A 24,326-nucleotide genomic window follows, 5' to 3' on the forward strand; every position below is an offset into this window, starting at 1 on the left:
GATGTTTGTTCACCATGCTGTTTGTAGTGAGTTCCTCTCTTTACGATGGGGTGAGATATTATGCCAACCTTCGTCTCGAAGGTAAGGGCTGCTGACCCCCGATACAGCCGGCCTGTCGGATGCTGTTTGTGTTCAGTTGTTGGTCTCTCCTTTGTTTTTTTTATCAATACCCTCTTCATTGTCGTAACAGACATATATGCCATGTTGATTCTAACAGTTGTATTTGTATAATAGAGTAGTGTGCAAGTTGGATGTGTAACCTTACACTAACAGAGACACCAGTTGAATGAGGGGTTGGGTCAAGGGAGACAACTCTTGTAAGCTTGCTGTTAGGATTTTAAAGTAGAGAGTTTTCTGATCAATTTCTGTAAATGAATACAATGACATGTGAGCATTTAATTGTTATTTATGAAACCTATGCTTTATTTGGATAGATAAAACTGTAATTTATTGAATGTTCAGGCGCATTCTAAGCTCTATGTATCAGGGAAGAAATACCTATTTACTGTTAATGACTGTTAGCAAGTCTGCAGATATGGTTCTCTGTGTTAGATCTTTGTAGGCATATTTCTTTTTATAATTTTGTGCAGCATTTCATTCAAACTTTACTACTCATTGTCTCAACTCTGATCAAACTATATAATATGACATGTTTAATTATTTTTCCTGTCAAATTTGGTGCTGCAAATGTGTAGAAATTTATGTCGAGTATTTTAATCAAATGGAATCTTGACCCATGTGCAAAAAGTGTTAACATGCACACACAATAATGAGCGAAATTTGGTGCAGAAATAAAGATGTGAAAATTAGGGAGCAACCATTTTACACTGTCTTTTGTTTTTACATATGTCTCCCATTGTTGGAAATAAAATTATGTAATTATTTTCCTTTTTCTTGCAGTCAAGTTTTTCAAAGAATACAGTTCATTATTTTTATCTATTCCAGAAATAATAATTGAATGCCTGTTTATGCAGAAAAATATAATTGAGCTTCAAGACATTATACATGCTCATCTCAAACTCAAATCCCAGCTCTCCACACACACACACACACACGCTCACACACACGCTCACACACACGCTCATACACACACACTCACTCACACACGCTCACACACACAGACAGACACATACTCACTCACAGACACACACTCACAGACACACACACGCTCTCACACACGCACACACACACACACTTACACACTCACACACTCACATTAAATGGTTGCTTCCTAATATTTAATGAGAATCCAAGGAAGCAATATTAAAGTTTGCCAACTTAAAGATGGCCAAATTTTGTATGTTTCTTACACATTTGTGCACTGACTGTCCCAAGGACAGTGATAATATGGGACTATTCATAGCCCTCCCTAAGCATACTTGTTAACACTAGACTTTATGGGGTAAGCATGTTCAGCATGAACATAATTTATTTTCATTATGGATGGCATAAGAAAGGTTCAGGTAATAGATACATATGTTGACAACCTCCCCAACATGTTTCTGGGGACGTGGCTACAATGTGACTGAAGAACTGAAAAAAAAATGTTGAAATCTGTGAATTTTAACTTTTATTATTTTAGTCTATGAAATTAATTTCCAAATCTTCTGTACATACTAATGGAAACTATGATGTTGTTAGACTTGTGTGCTATTTAATTGTTCTGAAAGATGATTGTGTATGTTATTTTAACTGGTTCAAGTGTAGCAGGGCGTGAAGTCCTCCATCAGATGACTTCCTTGCCTCGTCATCTTGCTGACCGGGCTAACCTCTTTGGTCATGTAGACAAGGCATTCGACCTCGGGTCAGAAGGTCCATGGTTCGAATCCCATCATGGGACTCAGAAATAACTTTCATGGCCGCTACACGAGGATTAACATTGCACAGTTTATTCAAAGGACTATTGTGGTAGTTTAAAGGGAAGTAACTCTAACTTCCTTGACATAAATAGGGCTCTCCTTGGCAAAAATTTCCCTAAATCCATGTACTATTAAGAAATACATCGCAACATCGCAGTCATATCATGTGAATGCCTTGTACTGGCGAAATGTCACCTCAAATATTTATCACAATTGACTAAGAGGTATTTATGAAGTCATGAAATGCCAGATATCCTTGATTAAACACTGGAGTCGTATTATATTTTTGGTGTTGGCATTATGTGCACTATAACATCAGTGTTTGTGAGTCAATAGGTATATCAACTTTGTAAACATACCAAATTTCATAGGTCCAAATTAATAGGTTACACTATTGATATGATTTTAGATAGAAAACTGTGGACAGCTGTATTGGTTGTTAGGTAGCCTAAACCCCAACTCACTCCATAACAATAAATTATATGATGTTACATGCAATAATAGCTGATGTTTAATTGAAGATTTGAATACCATTTTTGAAAATGTGAGATAGATATTTGTCACATAGTAAACTAAATACTATTTGATCCTTTTTCATGAAAAAATAGATACTGTTAATATTTTTTAGTAATTTTCATATCTTGAGTTAACTCCCTTTGTGACATTCCACCATACTGCAAGGGAGTGAGTGAGTATGGTTTTACGCCGCTTTTAGCAATATTCCAGCAATATCACGGCGGGGGACGCCAGAAATGGGCTTCACACATTGTACCCATGTCGGGAATCGAACCCAGGTCTTTGGCGTGACGAGCGAACGCTTTAAGCACTAGGCTACCCGACCGCCCCCATACTGCAAGCAGTCTGTCTCAGAGTTCTCTGGAGACTGTCTCTCAGACCCTTGAGAAAAAAACTTAAGAAAAGAGTCTAGGTAGCCTAAGGATTTCTGGGTTCCATTTGAATGTTTATAGATAAGATAGCTTTATTTTTAGGACTAAATGACAGTCTAGGTTCTCTGATAAACTGTTAGTCCTGCACCATGACCATGGAATATATTTTTTTTATGAAAAAAAATAATCTAGAAATGCATACAAAAGCAAGTCTAGCCAGTTCAAGCTAGCTCTATTTTATTTTTAGAGTCAAGAAGGATATCGTGTAATATAAGATTTCAGAGACTACATGTTATTCTAATAAACTGTTTGCTGTGCTGAATACATAGCTGTATTGAAAACTCTGGAAAATTTCAGTTCTTCCTTTTGGAAAGAAATATAAGAAGGCGTGGCTCTTTCATGAGGCTGAATGTGTGTCTCCATGCATCTGTGAGCAAGGATTATATCCTACCTAAATATTATCCAGGGGGAAGTTTTACTCTAAAGTATAGTATCTTACCTTAGTGCCACACTGGTATGGGTTCAAATTCATCAAGGAGAATCATCCTGACACTAGAGAATTTCATCATCTGGGATAAAAAATAGGGTAGGATAATATTCACTCTTACATATACTCCAAAAGATTGTGTTCCTTCTAATAAAGAAGTTGACATCCATAAATTCACTTCCTTATGTGTAACACTTTTAAATGTCATTCAAAGACTTTACACTTGACATATTTTGTGTATCACGGGAAGATAAAAATATCTCTATCATAAATAGAGTAGTATATTTAATGGTAGTTAGGTATTTGGTCATTATAATGTGATGTTCAGTGCAACAGAGTTACTTCCCTTCACAAAACGTTGAAATTACAATGTGTTTCCAAGCATGAAAAACTCATAAGTGCAGCCTTATAAGGGCTTCGTTTTAAGAAAGTCATGCTTTTAAGGTACCATATTCGCCATGTTAAATGTCCTTCTCCAATAAGTGCTTCTGACCAACTTCTAGCCCAGCCTCTCAGGAATATTTATAAGCGCCCCCGACTAAGATCAGATTTCCTTGTGTACATTATAGATTATTTTACAGAAAACAGCTTAGTGCGATCTTGGTGCTAGCATAGTGTGATCTTATTACTGTCTGAGTGGAGTCTTAGTGCTATGACTGCTACCTTATGTTAAGGTGTGGGACTTGTGGGGCTCAGGTCAGTTGTGGAACATGGCCCTAGCTTATTCCTAGCACTACCCTCAAAGCCATGACGTAAAATGAATGCTTGCTGTAAAAGGCGACTGCTTGTCGTAAGAGGCGACTAACGTGATCGGGTGGTCAGGCTTGCTGATTTGGTTGATGCTTGTCATCGTTTCCAAATTATGTGGATTGATGCTCATGATGTCAATCACTCGATTGTGTGGTCCAGACTCGATTATTTACAGACCACCGTCATATAGCTGGAATATTGCTGGAAAAAAGTATGATGGTAATGGGTGAGGTATAAACAGTTGAATTATGGATGTTGCAGTAATTGTTGTGCATTATACAGTTACTAAAGCAGTGAGAGACCTGTGAGGAACTTGTTTAAGTAGGTACACTGCATATTCGATTCCTGTTCACAAAGTGGATTGGGTGGTAACACTTTGACTTTAATGCATATGTTATTAGTCACTGGTTTGTCTGGTCCAAACAGTTGGCTGAAATATTGCTGACTAGTGTTAAACAACATTCACTCACTCACTGAAGCAACATATGTGGTCTGTGTTGGAAATCCTTATAGTTCGTTATGTCTGATGATAGGATAATTCACTGAGTCTTATCACTATTAGGGGGGGGTTGACACACACACATACACAAGATAATGTAAATTTACAAGACATGTTTATATTATGATTATGGAAAATATTAAAGTATTTTTTAAAGTACCAGTTATTTAATTTGTGGATGAAATGTCCCAGTGTTGAACTGCCCTTATTTGCTTGTGTGATGGACATATTTGCAGTGTTTAGCAGGGGTAGACACCATTGGTCATATCCAGCTAGTCCGCAGCTCATTTCGGACAAGTGGTCGGAGTAAAATAACTTGAAATAACTAGTCCCTCAAGTTTGTTACTAGTCTCAGACTAACAGACTAGTGGTTGTGTCTATCCCTGGTTTAGAGAGATGAACTGTTGTGGTCTTCAGCCCTGCATCCTCAGTGCCAGTCTCATTAATATCCAATCTTTTACTCCCATACGATACCTGTCTTCAGTGAAGATCTGAGGACACCTCCATATATGGGCGCGTCATCTGAACTTCAGCCAATCAGCATCAATGCTTCTAAATTCTTGGTATGGATGATCAAAACATCCAGACAATTCTTGCCAAATTCCGAATCTCGAAAATGGAGTTAATCAGCTTGTTCCGAATGTAAATGTTAAAGGCTTAACCATTATGTTATTATGCATTTTTTATGCATGTCATTTCTGAGCACCATGGCAACTATACCTAAAAGGGACTTCCTTTGAAGGAACATTTGTGTAACGGATTTATTTTGTCAAAATTGAAATGTCTGAGTCGAAATAGAAACGATTTGAAACCAAATGGTTTTATAAAGCTGACATCTGATTGGTTCCAGAACCCATGCATCCTTCATTTAGATTGAGCAGTCAACGTTTGCTCAGCGTGCACTGATGTGACCTTCTACGAAGGTGTCCTGAGATCGTCACATTTAGAAGTATGGTATTGGAGTAAGGATCAGTTTTTATTGAGATTGGCCGTGTTCTAGAGTAGCGAATTAATCAGGCACTAAGGCCCTCTGTAGCTACTGTGGCCTAGGCAAACATGCATGTAGATCGTCATATTGTGGCTGTGTTTATTCTGTTATTATTTGCAGACGTGCTTAGCCCTCTACATAACAATAACCATACCAAAATATTATTGTTTATGATGTGCTCAAAGTTATCACCCATCGGAGGCTTACTCTCAAGGGGCGGTCGGGTAGCCTAGTGGTTAAAGCGTTCGCTTGTCACGCCGAAGACCGGGGTTCGAATTCCGACATGGGTACAATGTGTAAAGCCCATTTCTGGTGTCCCCCGCTATGATATTGCTGGAATATTGCTAAAAGCGGCGTAAAACCATACTCACTCACTCACTCACTCACTTACTCTCAAAACCATGTATTTTGTATTACAACATTGAGGTCAGGATGTGTAGGATTTTCAACCTATTGTCTGAATGTACTGTTTTGATTTTAGAGAGTCTTGAATAAAGATTCTAAAAATTAATTTATGATGTTTTGCACAGTCAGTGCCAAAAACATTTGAGACTACTAGCCTGAACCTGGCTCTTAACATTATGTCTCATACATTTTAGTGTTATAAGGATATTATTAGCTGAGTTTACTAGACTGGGGCTTCTGACTAGTGGCTAAAGTTGCAGACTGCCATAAGCCTTGATTGAAATGTGGTTATCTCCCCTTGGGCAGATGAACATCACATGTTTCTAAATGTGACTGTTGGGAGTGCTAAATCTATGTGAGGAGTCTACACTTGACAGTTTGCCATCAAAATCAGAAGTCAAGAGATGCTATAATGTTTTTGCTAACCTGGAATGACTTCTTTGCAAACACGGATTCGTTGTTTACAGTGCAACGATGGCTTCTGTGTGTCTGTGCCTTGGGCTAAAGTCGTGCTTACAGACAGAGAAAAGAGGAACAAGCTGTAGGTTAAGGGGAAACTGCTGGTTAATTTAAAAAAAGTGCAATTCTTTTCAATATTGTTTGTTTCAAATTTTAGTTAATTCCAGGACCATGATATATAGTTTTTTTAAATTTTAAATTTTAAATTTCTCGGTCATGACATTCTTAAATTCTGCTTTGATCTAACCCTTGTTAATGTTTTCTTTAGTCAATTTATCAAAGAGGCAAACTAACTATGAGTGGGTGTCTGCCTTTAGCCACCAGTTCAAAGCACGAGTCGTGTAAAATGAGCTCAGCTGACATTGGTCCATGTATTGAGACAACTGGTGTTGAGACAAGTAAAAGACTGCAGAGTATTGGTTGGTAGGGGAGTAGCTTACGAGGGTGGATTGATAAGTTCCAAGCCTCACATAGATGGAATTGGGTAATAGTGAATTCTTTTGTTGTGGACACTACATGATGGTATAGAGGTATATCCACAAACACACAAAAACAAGTCAGTGAAAAAAGTCGTGGTCTGTGACCTTTGGAAAATGGACAAACTTGCAGTGATCAAGTACTTTACCATCTTCCCATGGCAAGGGAGTTAACTGACTGTAAAAGTCCAGTTTCCACCCTTGCCGAACTAGGATGGAATTATGGAGTTATTTTTTGGCTGGACTAACGAGTCTATGCATAATCCAAGCAAAATCGCGTAACAAAATCAACATCCGGTTCGTCAACTGATGTGCAGATTTCGGTCTATTGCAGGATTTGTAAAGCATGTGTACCACAAACTCGGCGTCAACACATATTTTGCAAATCTTTTCAAGTTTTTAATCAAGGTGCTCACATGATTTGATGCACTTTGCGAAGTATCTTGATAATAGATAAGATCATCTTGACTGGGCACCACCATTTTGTTGGAAGCAGATGAAAGTGATTCTAAAGGAATGTTATTGGAGGGACATAGCTTGTAATAGCCACTGGTGGCGCTACGATTGAACCCAGAAATTCCAGCCTTGTTCGGCAAAGGTGGAATCTGATTGGAGGGACATAATTTGTAATAGCCACTGGTGGCGCTACAAACGAACCCAGAAATTCCAGCCTCGTTTGGCAAAGGTGGAATCTGATTGGAGGGACACAACTTGTAATAACCACTGGTGGCGCTACGATCGAACCCAGAAATTCCAGCCTCGTTCGGCAAAGGTGGAATCTGATTGGAGGGACATAATTTGTAATAGCCACTGGTGGCGCTACAATCGAACCCAGAAATTCCAGCCTCGTTCGGCAAAGGTGGAATCTGATTGGAGGGACATAACTTGTAATAGCCACTGGTGGCGCTATGATCGAACCCAGAAATTCCAGCCTAGTTCGGCAAGGGTGGAAACTGGCCATTCACAGTCAGTTTACTCCTTTGCTCAGGAAGATGGTACTTTGCCAATTGTGGTTTAGACTCAAGCTGGAAGTGGTGAAACCAGGTTTCATCCATAGACACAAATGGTTGCAAAAATCTTTCTGGGTCAGCTTCAAACAGCTAGATGTCATGAGGCATATTGTGCCTGGTACATTTTGGATCAGATGTCAGAACTGTTGAAGCCAACAAGCTGATACTTTGTTTATTGCCTAACTTTCTGACATAATAAAATGTACTCTGTACTGAACTAGCAACATAATGCTCAGTCATCCGCCAGTCGGTCATCACCTTATCATGGATTTTTCTGATGTGATTTGCCTTCCAGGAAATGGGTCTCCCTGCCACTCTTAAACTCCCAAAGTTGCCCACCTCTTTACAGTGGCATAGGAAGGGGCATCCTTCCCTTATAACTTCTTTGAGGGGCATTTAGAAGAAGGAGTACTAAGTAAGGATAAGATTTATGGATGAACAACTTATTTATTACAATTCTTATCCTTACTTCTCCTTCCCTGATGTTTTCATGATACAGTCCATGGATGACTTTTGGTGATGACTTCTTCTACAAATACTTGATCACTGCCCGTTGCTCAAGTTTGTCCATTTTCCGAACTCACAGGCCACTGCTTACTTTACTGACTTGTGACTTGCTCAGTTGACTCAAGTGTTTGTGGATATACCTCTATGACATCATGTAATGTCCACAACAAAACATTTGACTATTATGCAATTCTTTATATGTATGTTCACGCCGTATGATGGGGTCTTATTTAGTGGTGGGCGAGCTTGGTTTTATGCCGCTTTTAGCAATATTCCTGCAATATCATGGAGGGGGACTCCAGAAATGGGTTTCACACATTGTACCCATGTCGGGAATCAACCAGGGCCTTAAGCGTGACAAGCGAACACTTTAACCACTAGGCTACCCGACTGCCCCTTATAAATTATCAACCTTGTAGTTGTTATTCTGATCTCATCCAGAAGCACCTACCTGACTTCATCATTGTCAACAGGACATTCTAAAGTCCTTGTTTTAATGATATTCTAAAATAACTAAACATTTAGTCAACTGGCATAATAGTATAGGTTGGTCAGAGGATATGTTAGATAAAAATATCAAAACAACACATTACTTTTTAATGATTATTTCTTTATTCATTGCTGAAAATACCTCGTTTGGGGCTTAATATGCTTCTTTTTTGGATGGTTAATACTCTACGTGTATAACAAGTTAATAAATGATTGGTAAAACAAATACCGTATTCCCCGTAGTAAGATCCCTGCTACAATAAAGCTGACCAACGTTTTTGATCAGTCTGCAAGAAATCTTTTTAAATGCTCTGTACAAAGTTGGCATGACAGTCTGTGTTTCCTTGTATATAATCCACGTTTTTTACAGAAAATGCAGGATAAAAGGGTATGCATATCATACTGTTTTGACTTTCTTTACAAAGTGAAAAAATTAGTCGTGGCATGTCAACATCAGAAATATCCTGGTAGCACATGTTTTGAGGTACACTATTCAATCCCATAATTAAAGTATTTCATTTCATTAAATGGTGAATGTATATCTATGTTTTTGCATTTATGATCCATTTCATTACCACAGTTGTGTTAGTCAACATTTATTAAAAATATAGTTTAGTTTATTTCTTGATAGTTGTATTCATGGTATAGTAATGATTTCAGATTAATATTTTTTTATCTTTGCCCCAAAGTAATTATGAGGGGAATTGTTTACTAAATCACCGGTAATGCACGGACGCACAGGTAAAACAAATGTCTTTCTGAGTTATGACGCTAGAAACTCACACGACAATATTGATTAGTGTTTATCAAGTGCTTACTGTAATGGGAAATACTATTGATATGTTCAGTCACCTTGTCCAGTAACCTGTTATTGCAAAAGTTTTCATTTCATCGATATTTAAACCAAGTTTGTTCTTTCTAGCTTGATCTATGACATCGTCCTGTGTGATTTCAATAAGTGCCCCTTTGTCAATTTTCTAAGCACCCTGGGCTTATTACGGTGAATACGGAGTGTTTTCCTGGGAGACACATTTGAGCACATTGTGACCTGTATCAAAGAGAGTTGTAAAAGCTAGAAATGCTACGTATAATTAATCCATGGTTAATCTTCATTGATGATTCTGTAAATTATCCCAATTGATTAATTGACTAATTGAGGGCTGAGCTATATGTGAATGAGGTGAGCGTTGGTGTAAACATTAGCGTAAGAGCATCTGGTTTGTTTTGTTTTGCAGCGTGTCTCTTATTACCAAATGGCCGACCGCGGGCGCATACATTTGATTCATGTGAGTAAGAGGTTCGGCTAAGTCGCAAGCCGTATTTTCGGCAATAACTTTACTCACGACAGCCAAAGCGTGTGCGTTTTGCCCTTATACTCTCCCTACGAAGCTTTGATAATAGCATGGAGCATGTCATCTCATTTAACAAACTAATATATTCAGCTTTTATCACATTCCTTCATATTGAGTGCAAGAGATGTTTGTGCATGAAAGTGTGACTGATTTCTGCATGGTGAGCACAATAGCATGGAAGTTATTTAGTAGATATTTTCCTAATCTTTTGCATATTCCTGTTTGAAATATTCATTGATTTCACTAATGTTTTATAAAGAGCTCCTGCCTAGGTTACTAATGGCTTTGGTACCCCATTGGTCCCTAGGGTTTCATTATAGCTGTGGTGTAACCATGGTCCTGCACTGGTCCCGCTCCGATTTCCATCTTGCGCTATTTCAGCCTGCATTTCTACCCCTCCTTTTGCAGCTTTTCGTATCCTTATATCTTTTCTAGAAGTGACAACTGCACAAATTATTCTGGTAATGACTGACCTTTTCTTCTTCAAGTGAATAATCAATTTACTATTTTACTTTAAGATTCTTGTTCTTGCATTTTAAGAACTATTTTTTAAATGTATTTCAATTTTCATTTGATGTGAGTACCTTTCATATTGTTGTATGTATATTGTGGATATTACTGTGAGTATATTTTGTTGGAATATGATTGTTACTTGTTTTAATTACAATGAAGTTTACGAATGCGTTCACAGTGATTGGGAAGGAAATTTTCTTCATGGGTCCTAGCTCCATGTTTTCAAAATTTATGGGCCATTTTTGGCAAGCACGGGCCCATATGTTTCACTCTATGGGCCTTTGATAATTGCAGTAATCATAAATTCAACGTAACTTCAACATGATGGTAGCTGAATAAAACACTATATTTTCTTTCAAAAGAATCTTTATAATCTTGGTCCTTCAATAAGAACATGTCAAAGCCATATGTAACCAGTTCAAATCATACATATCAGAATGTTTTGTGAGGAATTATAAAAACGATCAATTTTGTATGGACGAGTTCGGCAGTGGAAACAATTATGGTGGCAACTCGGCTATTCATTGGTCGTGATGATAGATTTAAATTGTGAGTTGTTTGTCAATCTAGGGGGCACGGGTGGCCCAGTCGTCTAAGGCGCAGCGATTCGCTGTGCAGAGTTGCATCCCTTGGGCACGCCAGAAACCTATTGTGGGTTCGAATCCTGGTTCGCCCCGATTATGTTTCTAGGTTTGTCAGCACCATACCCGTGCTCGTGGGTTTCACGGAAGTGGTAAACGTCTGAGACCTGCATCACTTCGGGCTTTCCTCCCACATTAAGCTGACACGCCGTGATATAACTGGAATACTGTTAAAAGCAGCGTTAAACCCAGCCCACTCACTCACTCACTGTTTGTCAATGTAAACTTGGCGGTGCAGGTAAAAAACCAAATGCACATGCAGTGTGATACGCCATTTAAAAAAATTATGAGTGAATTCCACATGGCGCTTGACTTTCCCAACCACTGTATTCATAAGCATGATTATAGGTGTTTTCATTAATTCATTTACAAATAATTCATTCGTATGCAAGTGCTTAGTGTTGGATATCATTAATTTAAGTTGAATCATATAGTTTGCATTTTTCGGTTTGATGGAGAACTCAAGTAGTGCAGGCTGAAATACAGTAAAGGTATCCCACAATTCACAAAACTATTTTCTCACATGGTTATTTACGTTTAACTATATTCTTTTTTTCAGTGTATATGTGCAAAATGTTCGTTTTGATATTAAGCAGAAATTAACTACAGGTATTGTTGGAAATGACTTGTTTCCAATCATCCGTACACAAAATTGATTGTTTCAAGCTTTGCTGTGGACTAAAGAAAACAAATGTTTCAATCAATATTCCGCTCTTGAAGCATTTTGATGTTTCGAAGACATATAAAGAATAAATAAGATTTAAGATCCTCAACAATAATAACATGTAATGGATGGTCTGACTTGTGATTAATTGATTCTGTGTTATTTGATTGTCAGGGTACTGGTAGATTTGAATGGATCAGTCGTCAGAAATAGAGGAAAATTTGTCACGTCAGAAATTACAGAACTAATTAGCGGTAATGATGGATTCCGGATCGTCTCCAATGGTTACGAGCCACATAAACACAATAATTTTACCGACTTATCATGGAGGGGTTTGCACATAGTTAATAAATCATATGAAGGACTATTTCTGTCGTCATTTAGGAATTATTCAGTCAGAGCAACTTGTTATTGATACAGGAATTGTGGAGTCAAACAAGTCCTCTGTCAAGATTGGTCTCATAATATTGATTATGCTAATCTCCTAAAGACTGCTTTTCACAAGTGACATAAAGTGTTACGAGGAACAAATAAACCTTCAGCTGATGAGTTGGGATTAGGAATGCCTTTTTGTTGACAGTCTTGTGACAGTGGAATGGTACCTGGTCACATGGAGCAGTTCACCTTGTTATCACCTTGTTGGGACGTTATTGTCATATCCTCCCAGCTTGAGGAAAATTTTGTGCAATATTGCCATGGACATTTTGATGTTGGGAGAACTCATGTCATGGGTCTTCATTGACAAGGGAGACCTTTTTTCAATTCAGATGTTTGGTGAAAGTGACATGCTTCAGTTTATCTGTTTTACACGAAGGGAAATACTCTTTCATGCTGTTCCTATGCTGTTTCATACATGAGGATCAGGACCATGTTAAAAGCAACAAGTTGAGACATTTGGATCTTTTCTGGTTCTTTTCGATGTTGCTTAAAAGACACAGGAGATTGAGGTTATGTTTTTCAACCTTCAACTGACGATTCTCGGTGTGTTGCGAACAGTTTTTGGCAAAGTTAGGAACTCTTGTCCCGATGTTGGAATGTTCAAATGAAGGAAAGGTGTTTAGCAGCAAGGAGCATCCATTAAGGAAATTAGGAGCCATTACGAGATGATATGTCAGAACATTTGAAGTGGGATTTTAAAGTAGTTTATTATGGGATGTTTTGACAAGCTCCTCCCAATAACATAAAGACTTCAACAAGATTGGATGTACTGGTATCATTTGGAAGAGAAACTTCTGATTGTACTCTTTAGACGAAATGTCTTGAATTTTTAGTTTTATGAAATTTAAGAGTAATAGCCTTTTGCAAGGAATTCAACATTGGAATGTAACATTGGATAGTGTATAGATCGACCTTGTCTTTAGGAGGGAAAATGATATCTGAATTATGAAGAAAAAGACACAGAGAAATGTGTTTTGTTCCAGCATATAGGTATAAAGCATAGTTGTGTACTTTAGCTTTTGTCATCGTTGGAGTAACCTACGGTGTGTTCCCCTTCTCGGAGATACAATTTGTCTAACGGGAGAAAGCTGTGTAGTGACACAGGATTACATTATATTGATGTCTTGCTTTCAAACAAGAGGGAATTGGTATTATCGACTTGTTCTGTTTGCAGACAGTGTCAGTTCAATTGTCACGGTTGACTTAGTCTAACAAAACAGATTAAAATTTAAACGGGGCAGTGTTGTGCCAGAGAGGTGGCAGATCCATCTGTAAGAAAGTTGACGGAAGAGTTGTGATATAGTGTGGTGCTTGTAAAAGGTACACAATGCATAGAGGATCGGACGAACAGTCTTTCATGGAACGATTCTTTGGCTTTGTAGCCACGGCAACGCAAAGAATTATGGGTAAATAATGTGTGTTTTGTCATGTTACTCTGACCTAAAACATAATTGAGTGATTTCTCCAACTTAAACCATGTTATGGTTCACGTGTAATTTCTCTATAATTATGTTTAATGATCTTCAGCTGTGTCTGTTCTACTTGCACATAATGCATGTTTGGAATGGCCAGTGATTTCGTGGCTCATAATCAAGTGCAAGAATAGTGTATTGTCGTCATAATAGTTTGACTGTTTGAGATGTCCCTATTACAAACTGATGGGATATGTTAAGTACATCTCTTGCCTGTAGGCGACCCGTGAAGACATGGGGTAGAATGGTCTTCAGCAATCCATGCTTGCCGTAAAAGGCGACTGTGCTTGTCGTAAGAGGTGACTAACAGGATTGGGTGGTCAGGCTCACTGACTTGATTGATGCATGTCATCATATCCAAATTGTGTGGATCGATGCTCATGCCATCAATCACTGGATTGTCTGGTACAGACTCGATTATTTACAGACCCACATCATATGTCTGGAATATTGCAGAGTGCGGCGTTAAACAACAAACAAACAAACAAAACAAACTTGCCTGTAGGTCAACAGCAATAAGATGTCACGTATTGGATGCCAATATGGTAGTTCTTCTTGTGAAAGGATTGAAATGGTCAAAAAGGCATTGTGAAAAAAATAAGATGATAAGCCTTTTACTGTTTGAGAGGATAATGAATTGAAACTGTCAGTGAAAAGAAAATATACACCCATGTTTGATTGTGGTTAAAAATGAAACAAACAAGAATTGGTTATTTGATAGTGATTAAGTTGATACAGGTATCATAGTTGTGTTTTGAACCTCAAATTTGCAGTGTTTCAGCAACTGTTTTCAGCCTTGTATCGTTTTGATAATCTAAGTTTCATATGTATACAGTTAACTACGTCTATAACGAACATGCTTATAACGAACTAGCGGAAATAACAAACTGTGTTTTTGGTCCCAGCCATTTGCTGTATATGTGCTGTATTTATGTTTATAATGAATTGTGGTTACAACGAACTAAAATTAGTGGTCCCTTTGAGTTCGTTATAATCGTAGTTGGCTGTACATTCTTTTGTGCAGCAGTTGACGTATTCCTGAATCACATGATTCAAGTGGTTGATGGTCACAATTCATATCAAACCTGAAACTAATGCTCTTGTACTTAGTTTTCTGTCCAGGTTGTCACGAGACTGCTTCATTGAGCTGGCATCAGGCAAGGTCATCCGCCTTCTGTGAAATTAGGCAAGTACGTGTATTCCTGTCTCATCTCCTTCCAACTGATTCTGTTCTCAGGGCCCACAGTGAACCATGTGAAGGCCAACTTCATGAACCAAGCTTCAAGTGATTCCGAGCTGGCCAAACATCGAATGAAACCATTTGTGGATAGCCATAGCAATTTGACAGATGGAATTAAAAGTGAGAGTAAGGATGGGATGTTGTCATCAGCAGCCAAGGGCATCTTGTTGCCGGGCGTCGCCAACATGAAGCAGAATGTCTCCGAGAAAGTCGCTCAGGTAAGCTTTTATTTTTATCTGTGTCATTGTTTTGATATCTCTTGTCTTTGTTGTTGATTGTTTAATTGTTGATTGTGCTGGAGAAGCCATACACAATCGTATGACATCACTTGATGGAACAATCTACCCTGGGATCCAGCATACTTCAAGGTACCTTGAACACATTGTGTGTTGAACTGGTTACACTCAAAACATCTGTGTGCTAACCTGTAATAAATGAAACCAATTAAGTTCATATTCACCATGTAATGTATTTACACCTGACTGATTTTGTTGTCCTGCATTATTCATGTTGATGCTGTCTCGACCAATCCTGCACCTTGTCAAGTTAATTACATTGAAGATACACTCAAGGCTCTATGGAGATCAACATCACTTTTGAAAGTGAATGGAGATATTTGTTCATTTAATCTTGATTTTTATCAGTATTAAGAAGGCCACACGAATATATCATGTTGATAACCAGTAGTAGGTACATTGAACATGAACATTTTAGATATAATAATTTTTCCTTATTGCTATTAAATACAAATGGGGGCACGGGTGGCCCAGTCGTCTAAAGCCCCCCCCCCCCCCCCCCCCCGATTCGCTGTGCAGAGTTGCGTCACTTGGACACGCCAGAAACCTATGATTGTGGGTTCGAATCCCGGTTCGCCCCGATTATGTTTCTAGGTTTGTCAGCACCGTACCAGTGCTCGTGGGTTTCACCCAAGTGGTAAACGTCTGAGACCTGCATCACTTCTGGCTTTCCTCCCACATTAAGCTGACACGCGGTGATATAACTGGAATACTGTTAAAAGCGCGTTAAACCCAACTCACTCACTCACTCACTCACTCACTCACTCACTCACTCACTCACTCACTCACTCACTCTAAATACAAATGTCTGATACAGATGTTAAGCAATTTTTTTTAAATATCAGTATGTCAGTCCGTATAAACCTTTTGGGTTTGTTAGGAATAACCATTGGTTGGGGATGGATCAGGTTTCCAGTCCTAGCTTCACTTCATTACTGGTGAGACGGCCTCCGTGGTCTAGTGGTCGAGCATCCACCCTGAGAGCTGAAGGTCCAGGTTCGATCCCCGTCCGCGTCATACCAAAAGACGTTAAAACATGGTACCTGTTGTTACCCTGTCTGGCACCCAGCATTAAGTGGCTAAAACAAGGACTGACTTTGTCCGAGTGGGGTATTCATGTTAAACTGTGGCATGGTATCCCAGTGTGCTATCACTATAAATCATCATCAGTCCCGACTAGCCACGCATACACACACACACATACATGCACGTCGCTATATACCGGTAAGTGCAATAATTATCTTGGCCACGATGTTAAACCCCATTTCACCTCACCTCACCTCATTACCAGTGAAGTCATCCCTGAAACCCAGATGTTCCTCCTTCACAACTGGGATGTGTACCATTCAGTCACTACGACTCTTAATACATGCTCATGTGATATATATATTCTATTTCCCCTGGGAGACAAAACAGGTGGTGAAATACAAGATCGGTATGCCCTACTCATGTGATGTGTTCTGTGATCATGTTTTTTTTTCATCATAATCTTAAAAAGAATCATAAAGTCTTTTCTTTGAAGATTTTAAGTTCACAGGTGTGGGGTTTTTTTTAAGCTGAACATGCACGCCAAGTTTTTTTAATGTTTTTGATTTCTTTGGTATTAAAGCAAATTGAACTTGGCATTTGTGCTCTTAACTCTAGTTTTTATATTAGGATTGGTTATATCATATTCAGATCAGTAATGTAGAGCAGTTTCTAAGTGACAGAAAAATGAGTTGCTATTTTCTTTATCATTCAAAACAGGCCTCCACAGTAGATATCACTCGAGTCAAAATAAGGATCTCTCCTAAGAGATATCGCATCATAATGCTTTGGAGACCTTTGTGACATCAACGGTTACCATGACATCACACTCAAATGACATCATTAATCACTCTGGCACTGAAGCTGGTTAGCTCCACTTATAAATGATGTTGGATGATAAACAGAATCTCTCCCTCGTGTCGTTTGATATGAAATGTATTATAAGACACTGGGTGAGATTCTCTATTTGTTACCCTGGATATGAATTAAGATGGCAATAAGCTACCATGTCTTGAAAAGTGCTTTGTTATTTACACAGTAACAATAAATCTGTAAAGCCATACACTTTAATCATGATTATTATTAATTTCCAATTATCTCTTATTGTACATGATCGTGGTTATTTCTATTTGAAGTATATTCTGCTCAGTGTCCCATTGATAGCTCAACAGTTAGATGTAGATGAAGGCATAATTGTGGTCTGTCTCCCATACCCTAGAGAATAAATTAAAATTGAATCCAACTCAAGTCTAGACTGCCTCAGCTATTAGAAATTAAGCACTGCTCGAGGCTATATTTAGATTTTACTTTTTATTTTGTAGATATATATTTTTAGATAAGAGAACTTTTTTTATCTTTGGGACTAAGTATCAGTCTAGCATTCTTGTTGGGTGAAAGTAATTTACAATAGGAGGGTTGGCCTATCCATTATGAACATCACAAGTTTTATGATGATTTTAATCACACATATTTCATCGCCATCATCACTATCTTCATCTTAAAAAAATCACCATCATCATCATCATCATCATCATCATCATCATCATCATCATTCTGACATTGTGCTTCCCCTTGTTGTGATTAGTTCTTAAATGACATGTTGATTCAAGTCTCAGCTTATCCGGAATCATGACACTTAAGAAGCGATTTGTCTCCTCGCTCCGTATTAGTCCAGAAGACTTGCAGTTTGTCCTGCTTTTCTCTGGCTTGCTCTGTGGTCAGATGGCAAGAAGAAGGTTCATATTACAGTTTGACGTCTATTTTCATCAAAAACTGATGGCATATTACCAAAACACTCGCTCACTTAATTGATACTGTTTCTCTGGAATCATGAGTGTTGGCTTTTAACCTGCTTCATAATCTGCAAGACTGGCCAATCTCACCCACTCTTCAACATCCTTCTGATCGAGTTTTGTCCCACGATTAATTTTCTGTCTCAAGAATAAAGACAAATTGCTATTAATCTGGTTTCATGGTAATGGATTGAAGGATTGATGGGAGCTTGGCGTCCATGCCAGACAAATTAGGCAGCGCATGTTTTGACTTATCACGCAATGTGTGCATGATTAAAGGTATGATTGAATTCCTAACAGAAATATCCTTTTTCTTAAGAAGTTAATAGGAAATGAAAAAATTATGATATCAGAATTTTCCCATCATTGTATTCATAAGTGAATTTGTATTTATCATACAACTCTGAGTCTCATAGTTATGAAAATAGGATGTCCTTGGGCTTACTTTCGTGAATATATGAGGGTGGATTTTTAATATGTAGTGGTGTTTTTACAAATATTAATACATTTTACAAAATGTTACAATTGTATACAAAATTTAGAAAATTTTCATGTGGAGCCAGTAACATACATTTAAAAGTATTGTCAGGGAGGTTGACATCAAAAGTAAAGGCAATAAAACCCATTGTATGATGTCAACTATGTCATAAGCATGAGACTTGTCATATAAATAGTTCAGGGGCCCGTTCCACAAAGCGATTGTAGCACTAAGACAGTCGTAACTCATATACTTTAACATAGACTTACGACAATCGTAGCGCTACAATCACTTTGTGGAACGGGACCCTGCATTGTAGCCAAGTCTTTTAGCCAGTTATGAAAGTCACTATTTACAAAAATAGTTCCGCTACAAGAGGTACTTTGTACAATATGTAGGTCTGCTCTGTAGCCACAACATCTAGCCCGCTACAAGAGGCACTTTGTGCTATATGTAGGTCTGCCTTGTAGGCAAGAATTCTAGCCTGCTACAAGAGGCACTTTATACAATATGTAGGTCTGCCTTGTAGGCAAGAATTCTAGCCCGCTACAAGAGGCACTTCATACAATATGTAGGTTTGCTCTGTAGCCACAACATCTAGCCCGCTACAAGAGGTACTTTGTACAATATGTAGGTCTGCCTTGTAGGCAAGAAATCTAGCCCGCTACAAGAGGAAGTGTCTGCAATAGTACCGGTAACTCTGCAATAGAGAAATCAAGTATAAAGATGGCAGTATTTATAGTCAGACAGTTCTGCTGGGAATTAGAAATATTGTGAGGATCACCTATAAAAAACATATTTTGTCCAAAATTCTTAGCTATATAGGTATTCAAATGTTCAATAATGTCATATCAAGACACACATACAAAGCTGTAAAATATGTATGATATCCTGAACTGGGATATCCAATTTGGGAATTGTTACAAACATTTACTGCAGACTTAGGCAGCATATCAGGCGCTGTGAATGCCTGAATAATCCCTCAGATTGATATAGATTTTAACTTGTTCTGTCATATGGATTTCCTTTCAGAAATTGACAGTTGAAACATCCTGTATCTTGATGATAGTGCTTTTTGCCACAAACACTTAGTGTAGATGAGTTGGCCATTGAAGATGCAAACAGTGAGTGAGTATGCTGCTTTTGGCAATATTACCGTCATTTCACTGTGGGTGGATACCTGAAATGAGTTTGTACCCATGAATCTGGAGAATCAAACCCTGGTCTTGTAGTGATGAGTCAGTGCTTTACCCATGAGGCTACCCACTGCCCAGTCATTGCTTTGCCAATGAGGCTACCCACCGCCCGGTCAGTCCTTTGCCCATGAGGCTACCCACCGCCCGGTCACTGCTTTACCCATGAGGCTACCCACCGCCCGGTCAGTCCTTTACCCATGAGGCTACCCACCGCCCGGTCAGTCCTTTACCCATGAGGCTACCCACCCACCGGTCAGTGCTTTACCCATGAGGCTACCCACCACCCAGTCATTGCTTTACCCATGAGGCTACCCACCGCCTGAGTAGTGCTTTACCCATGAGGCTACCCACCGCCCGGTCAGTCCTTTACCCATGAGGCTACCCACCGCCCGGTCAGTGCTTTACCCATGAGGCTACCCACCGCCCAGTCATTGCTTTACCCATGAGGCTACCCACCGCCCAGACAGTGCTTTTACCCATGAGGCTACCCACCGCCCGGTCAGTGCTTTACCCATGAGGCTACCCACCACCCAGTCATTGCTTTCCCCATGAGGCTACCCACCACCCAGTCATTGCTTTACCCATGAGGCTACCCACCGCCCGGACAGTGCTTTTACCCATGAGGCTACCCACCGCCTGAGTAGTGCTTTACCCATGAGGCTACCCTGCGCCCGGTCAGTGCTTTACCCATGAGGCTACCCACCGCCCGGTCAGTGCTTTTACCCATGAGGCTACCCACCTCCCGGTCAGTGCTTTTACCCGTGAGGCTACCCACCGCCCGGTCAGTCCTTTACCCATGAGGCTACCCACCCACCGGTCAGTCCTTTACCCATGAGGCTACCCACCGCCCGGTCAGTCCTTTACCCATGAGGTTACCCACCCACCGGTCAGTCCTTTACCCATGAGGCTACCCACCCACCGGTCAGTGCTTTACCCATGAGGCTACCCACCACCCGGTCATATAAATAACAAGACTGCAGTGCTGTATGTTACGTCGTCACAAAGTTATTGGGGTGTGGGGTCTATATATATAGGAAGAAAAAGTGAATATCATTCTGTTTATCTTGTGACTGATCGCTATTAAGTATATCTCACACTTCATCATTCTTGACAGTTAATTACTCTTCAAACGAAACTTAATAATGTTGAAGTTTCAACCATTTGAATGTAAGGAAAGTGATGAATGTTATGAAAAAGAGTGTGTTTATGGAATAATAAGCATATGATTCTAACATGATCGCAGCTTTTTTGAGAAGGAGGCGTGCCTTTTACGATCACGGTTTAAGATACAACTTCCAGATAAATGAAATTAATCCATGAAACAATTTGCATTTGGTATTCAGGATATTTTTGTGAACAATTGCCTAACTTAGTATGCCCGATCACCTATGAAATAGAATTTCCTAAAAATGTGTAATATCATTAAGCAAGGACAGACATAATTAAGGAAATTTAGCCTTTTTGTGTCATTCAATAATTTGTCATCATTTTGATGTTAACATGAAGGTATGAGAATATCCCTATCAACACTTAAGTAGTATATTCTTTGAAGGATTTCAACAAAGGTTTGAAATAACTTTGGATGAAATACAATTTCGAAAGTTGTGTTCTCCATGGTTATTTCTGAAACATTTTGGGCCAAAGAGCCTTCAAGGTCATGGTTGAGGTCACTACTCCTTTGCAGGACTTCCTGATGTCATCATGGGGAGCCCGCCTCCGTGGTCTAGTGGAAGAGTGTCCGCCCGGAGAGCGGAAGGTACGGGGTTCGATATCCGTCTGTGTCATACCTAAAGACGTTAAAAGATGGTACTTGTTGTTACCCTGTCTTGCGCTCGGCTTTAAGGGGCTAAAACAAGGACTGCTTGCCTCGGAGTCAGTATACTATGTCTGAGTGGGGTATTCATGTTAAACTGTGGCATGGTATCTCAGTGGGCAAGCACTATAAATCGGCATCAGTCAGGACTAGTACAAGCAGCCACACAAACAGACACATGTGCATGCACGTCGCTATATAAGTGCAATAATCTTGGACGCGACGTTAAACCCAATTTCATCTCACCTCTGTTCTGGGTCTTTACCATCAGAATTTATGAAACCCAATTCTTCATCTTTCGTAAACAACCAAGATGGAGGCATTAAGCTCCATGAATCTAGCAGAGTATTATCTTGTCAACAACCTTAATCTTCCTAGTAGGATGTCAGCCAGGCAGAGCTCTGGCAAGAGAGCAGGGATGCAGGGATATACTGGTAGTAATAATGGGTGTATGATATTGCTTTGTGGTATACGGCTTGTATACACCACCAGGGATCAGGGTAATCTAATAAACCAACAGGGGGATTGCTGTGTCTCTGATTCCTATCTCTGATTAATGAACTTATTAAACGAGATCAAAAGTGCATTATGTCTGGACAGACCTATAGGTGCCATATCTAAATATAGCATCAGCCTTTGTGATGGTTCCGGGATCGGACTGAGTTCCCAAGATGTGAGTCAACAATAAAATGAGTATTGAATGGTAACAATGGCTGCCAGATATAAATAGTAGGTGGACAGACATTTGGCCTGCCTGATTGTGTGTCATCATACACATTTGACATGGATGGTTTCTTATGCTTACAGTCAGGCTTGACCATGGAACAATTGGTTAATAGTTTACTACACAAGGAATAGACACGTGTGTCAGGCTTGTCCATAAGGGAAGGGCCTAAGGCCCTCAACTACACAAGGAATAGACGTGTGTCAGGCTTGTCCATAAGGGAAAGGCCTAAGGCCATCAACTACACAAGGAATAGACACGTGTGTCAGGCTTGTCCATAAGGGAAAGGCCTAAGGCTCTCAACTACACAAGGAATAGACACGTGTGTCAGGCTTGTCCATAAGGGAAGGGCCTAAGGCTCTCAACTACACAGGGAATACACGTGTGTCAGGCTTGGCCATAAGGGAAGGTTCTAAGGCTCTCAACTACACCGGGAATACACGTGTGTCAGGCTTGTCCATAAGGGAAGGGCCTAAGGCTCTCAACTACACAGGGAATACACGTGTGTCAGGCTTGGCCATAAGGGAAGGTTCTAAGGCTCTCAACTACACAGGGAATACACGTGTGTCAGGCTTGGCCATAAGGGAAGAATCTAAGGCTCTCAACTACACAGGGAATACACGTGTGTCAGGCTTGGCCAAAAGGGAAGGTTCTAAGGCTCTCAACTACACAGGGAATACACGTGTGTCAGGCTTGGCCATAAGGGAAGGTTCTAAGGCTCTCAACTACACCGGGAATACACGTGTGTCAGGCTTGTCCATAAGGGAGGGTTCTAAGGCTCTCAACTACACAAGGAATAGACATGTGTGTCAGGCTTGGCCATAAGGGAAGGTTCTAAGGCTCTCAACTACACAGGGAATACACGTGTGTCAGGCTTGTCCATAAGGGAGGGTTCTAAGGCTCTCAACTAAATCAGAAATAGAACCGGCCCAGTCATGCTTGTCCATAAGGGAAGGGCCTAAGGCCCTCAACTAAATCAGAAATAGAACCGGCCCAGTCATGCTTGTCCATGAGGGAAGGGCCTAAGGCCCTCAACTAAATCAGAATTAGAACTGGCCCAGTCATGCTTGTCCATGAAAGAAGGGCCTAAGGCCCTCAACTAAATCAGAAATAGAACCGGCCCAGTCATGCTTGTCCATGAGGGAAGGGCCTAAGGCCCTCAACTAAATCAGAAATAGAACCGGCCCAGTGAGGCTTGTCCATGGTGGAAGAGGAGTTGCTATGTAGAGATGGTCAATGAAATATTAATACAGTTGATTATTGATCATGCCATAAAACTTGAGTGATCGATGGTATCCTGTACATAACCAGTAGTAATGCAATCTGGGCCTGCAACTGCTTGAGAAGAAGCCATGTGTGCAAGAAGTGTGCGACATGGCAACGGATCACAGTTTTCTGGGCTGATAATGAAATAACGGCATGTTTTTCTATTGATGGAATCGTGTGCATCTGGACTGAAACTAGTCTCTTTATATAGGTTCCATGTGGCTGGAAGGTTGATCAAAGGAGTATGGTGGTGGTGGTTGTGCAGAAAATGTAGATTATGACTGTAAGTTGGTAGATTTTATTTTTCAAAAAGTGTTAAGGACCACCCGATCCATGACAGCTTAACTTTAGTGATATGAAAGATTTGGGTGGTTCTTAACCTTTTTTCGAGTAGTATATAATTGAAACTAGACATTTTGTACCTTTGGCAATGGCATGTATTCCAGAGACAGGGTTTTAATACACTCAAAGTATTGCCTCCTGTATGCAGAAAAATTCAGAATGGATGCAACTAATTTTAACTGCAGGCACCAAGGGATGCAAAAAAGTATGGCTGTTCGATTGAAGTCAATTATAGCCATGGTAGCGAGGATGTAAA

The 24,326-nt window shown here is 39.6% G+C and overlaps 1 protein-coding gene across 6 annotated transcripts in view; it reads left to right on the forward strand.

Annotated features, from left to right (window-relative positions):
* The window catches only part of LOC139464887 (voltage-gated inwardly rectifying potassium channel KCNH6-like), a 228,704-nt gene that overhangs the window by 143,012 nt on the left and 61,366 nt on the right, over positions 1–24,326 (forward strand). For 3 of the 6 annotated variants that reach the window (XM_071246458.1, XM_071246459.1, XM_071246460.1), the window contains exons 6-8: positions 28–81; positions 10,052–10,102; positions 15,134–15,354. In XM_071246458.1, the coding sequence (XP_071102559.1) occupies positions 28–81; positions 10,052–10,102; positions 15,134–15,354 (326 nt within the window). The remainder of the gene's footprint in view (positions 1–27; positions 82–10,051; positions 10,103–15,133; positions 15,355–24,326) is intronic. The other 3 variants (XM_071246461.1, XM_071246463.1, XM_071246462.1) reach the window with 2 other exon arrangements.

Source organism: Haliotis cracherodii, unplaced genomic scaffold, assembly GCF_022045235.1.
Source record: "Haliotis cracherodii isolate W230 unplaced genomic scaffold, xgHalCrac1.p SCAF_17, whole genome shotgun sequence".
Lineage (NCBI taxonomy): Eukaryota > Metazoa > Mollusca > Gastropoda > Lepetellida > Haliotidae > Haliotis > Haliotis cracherodii.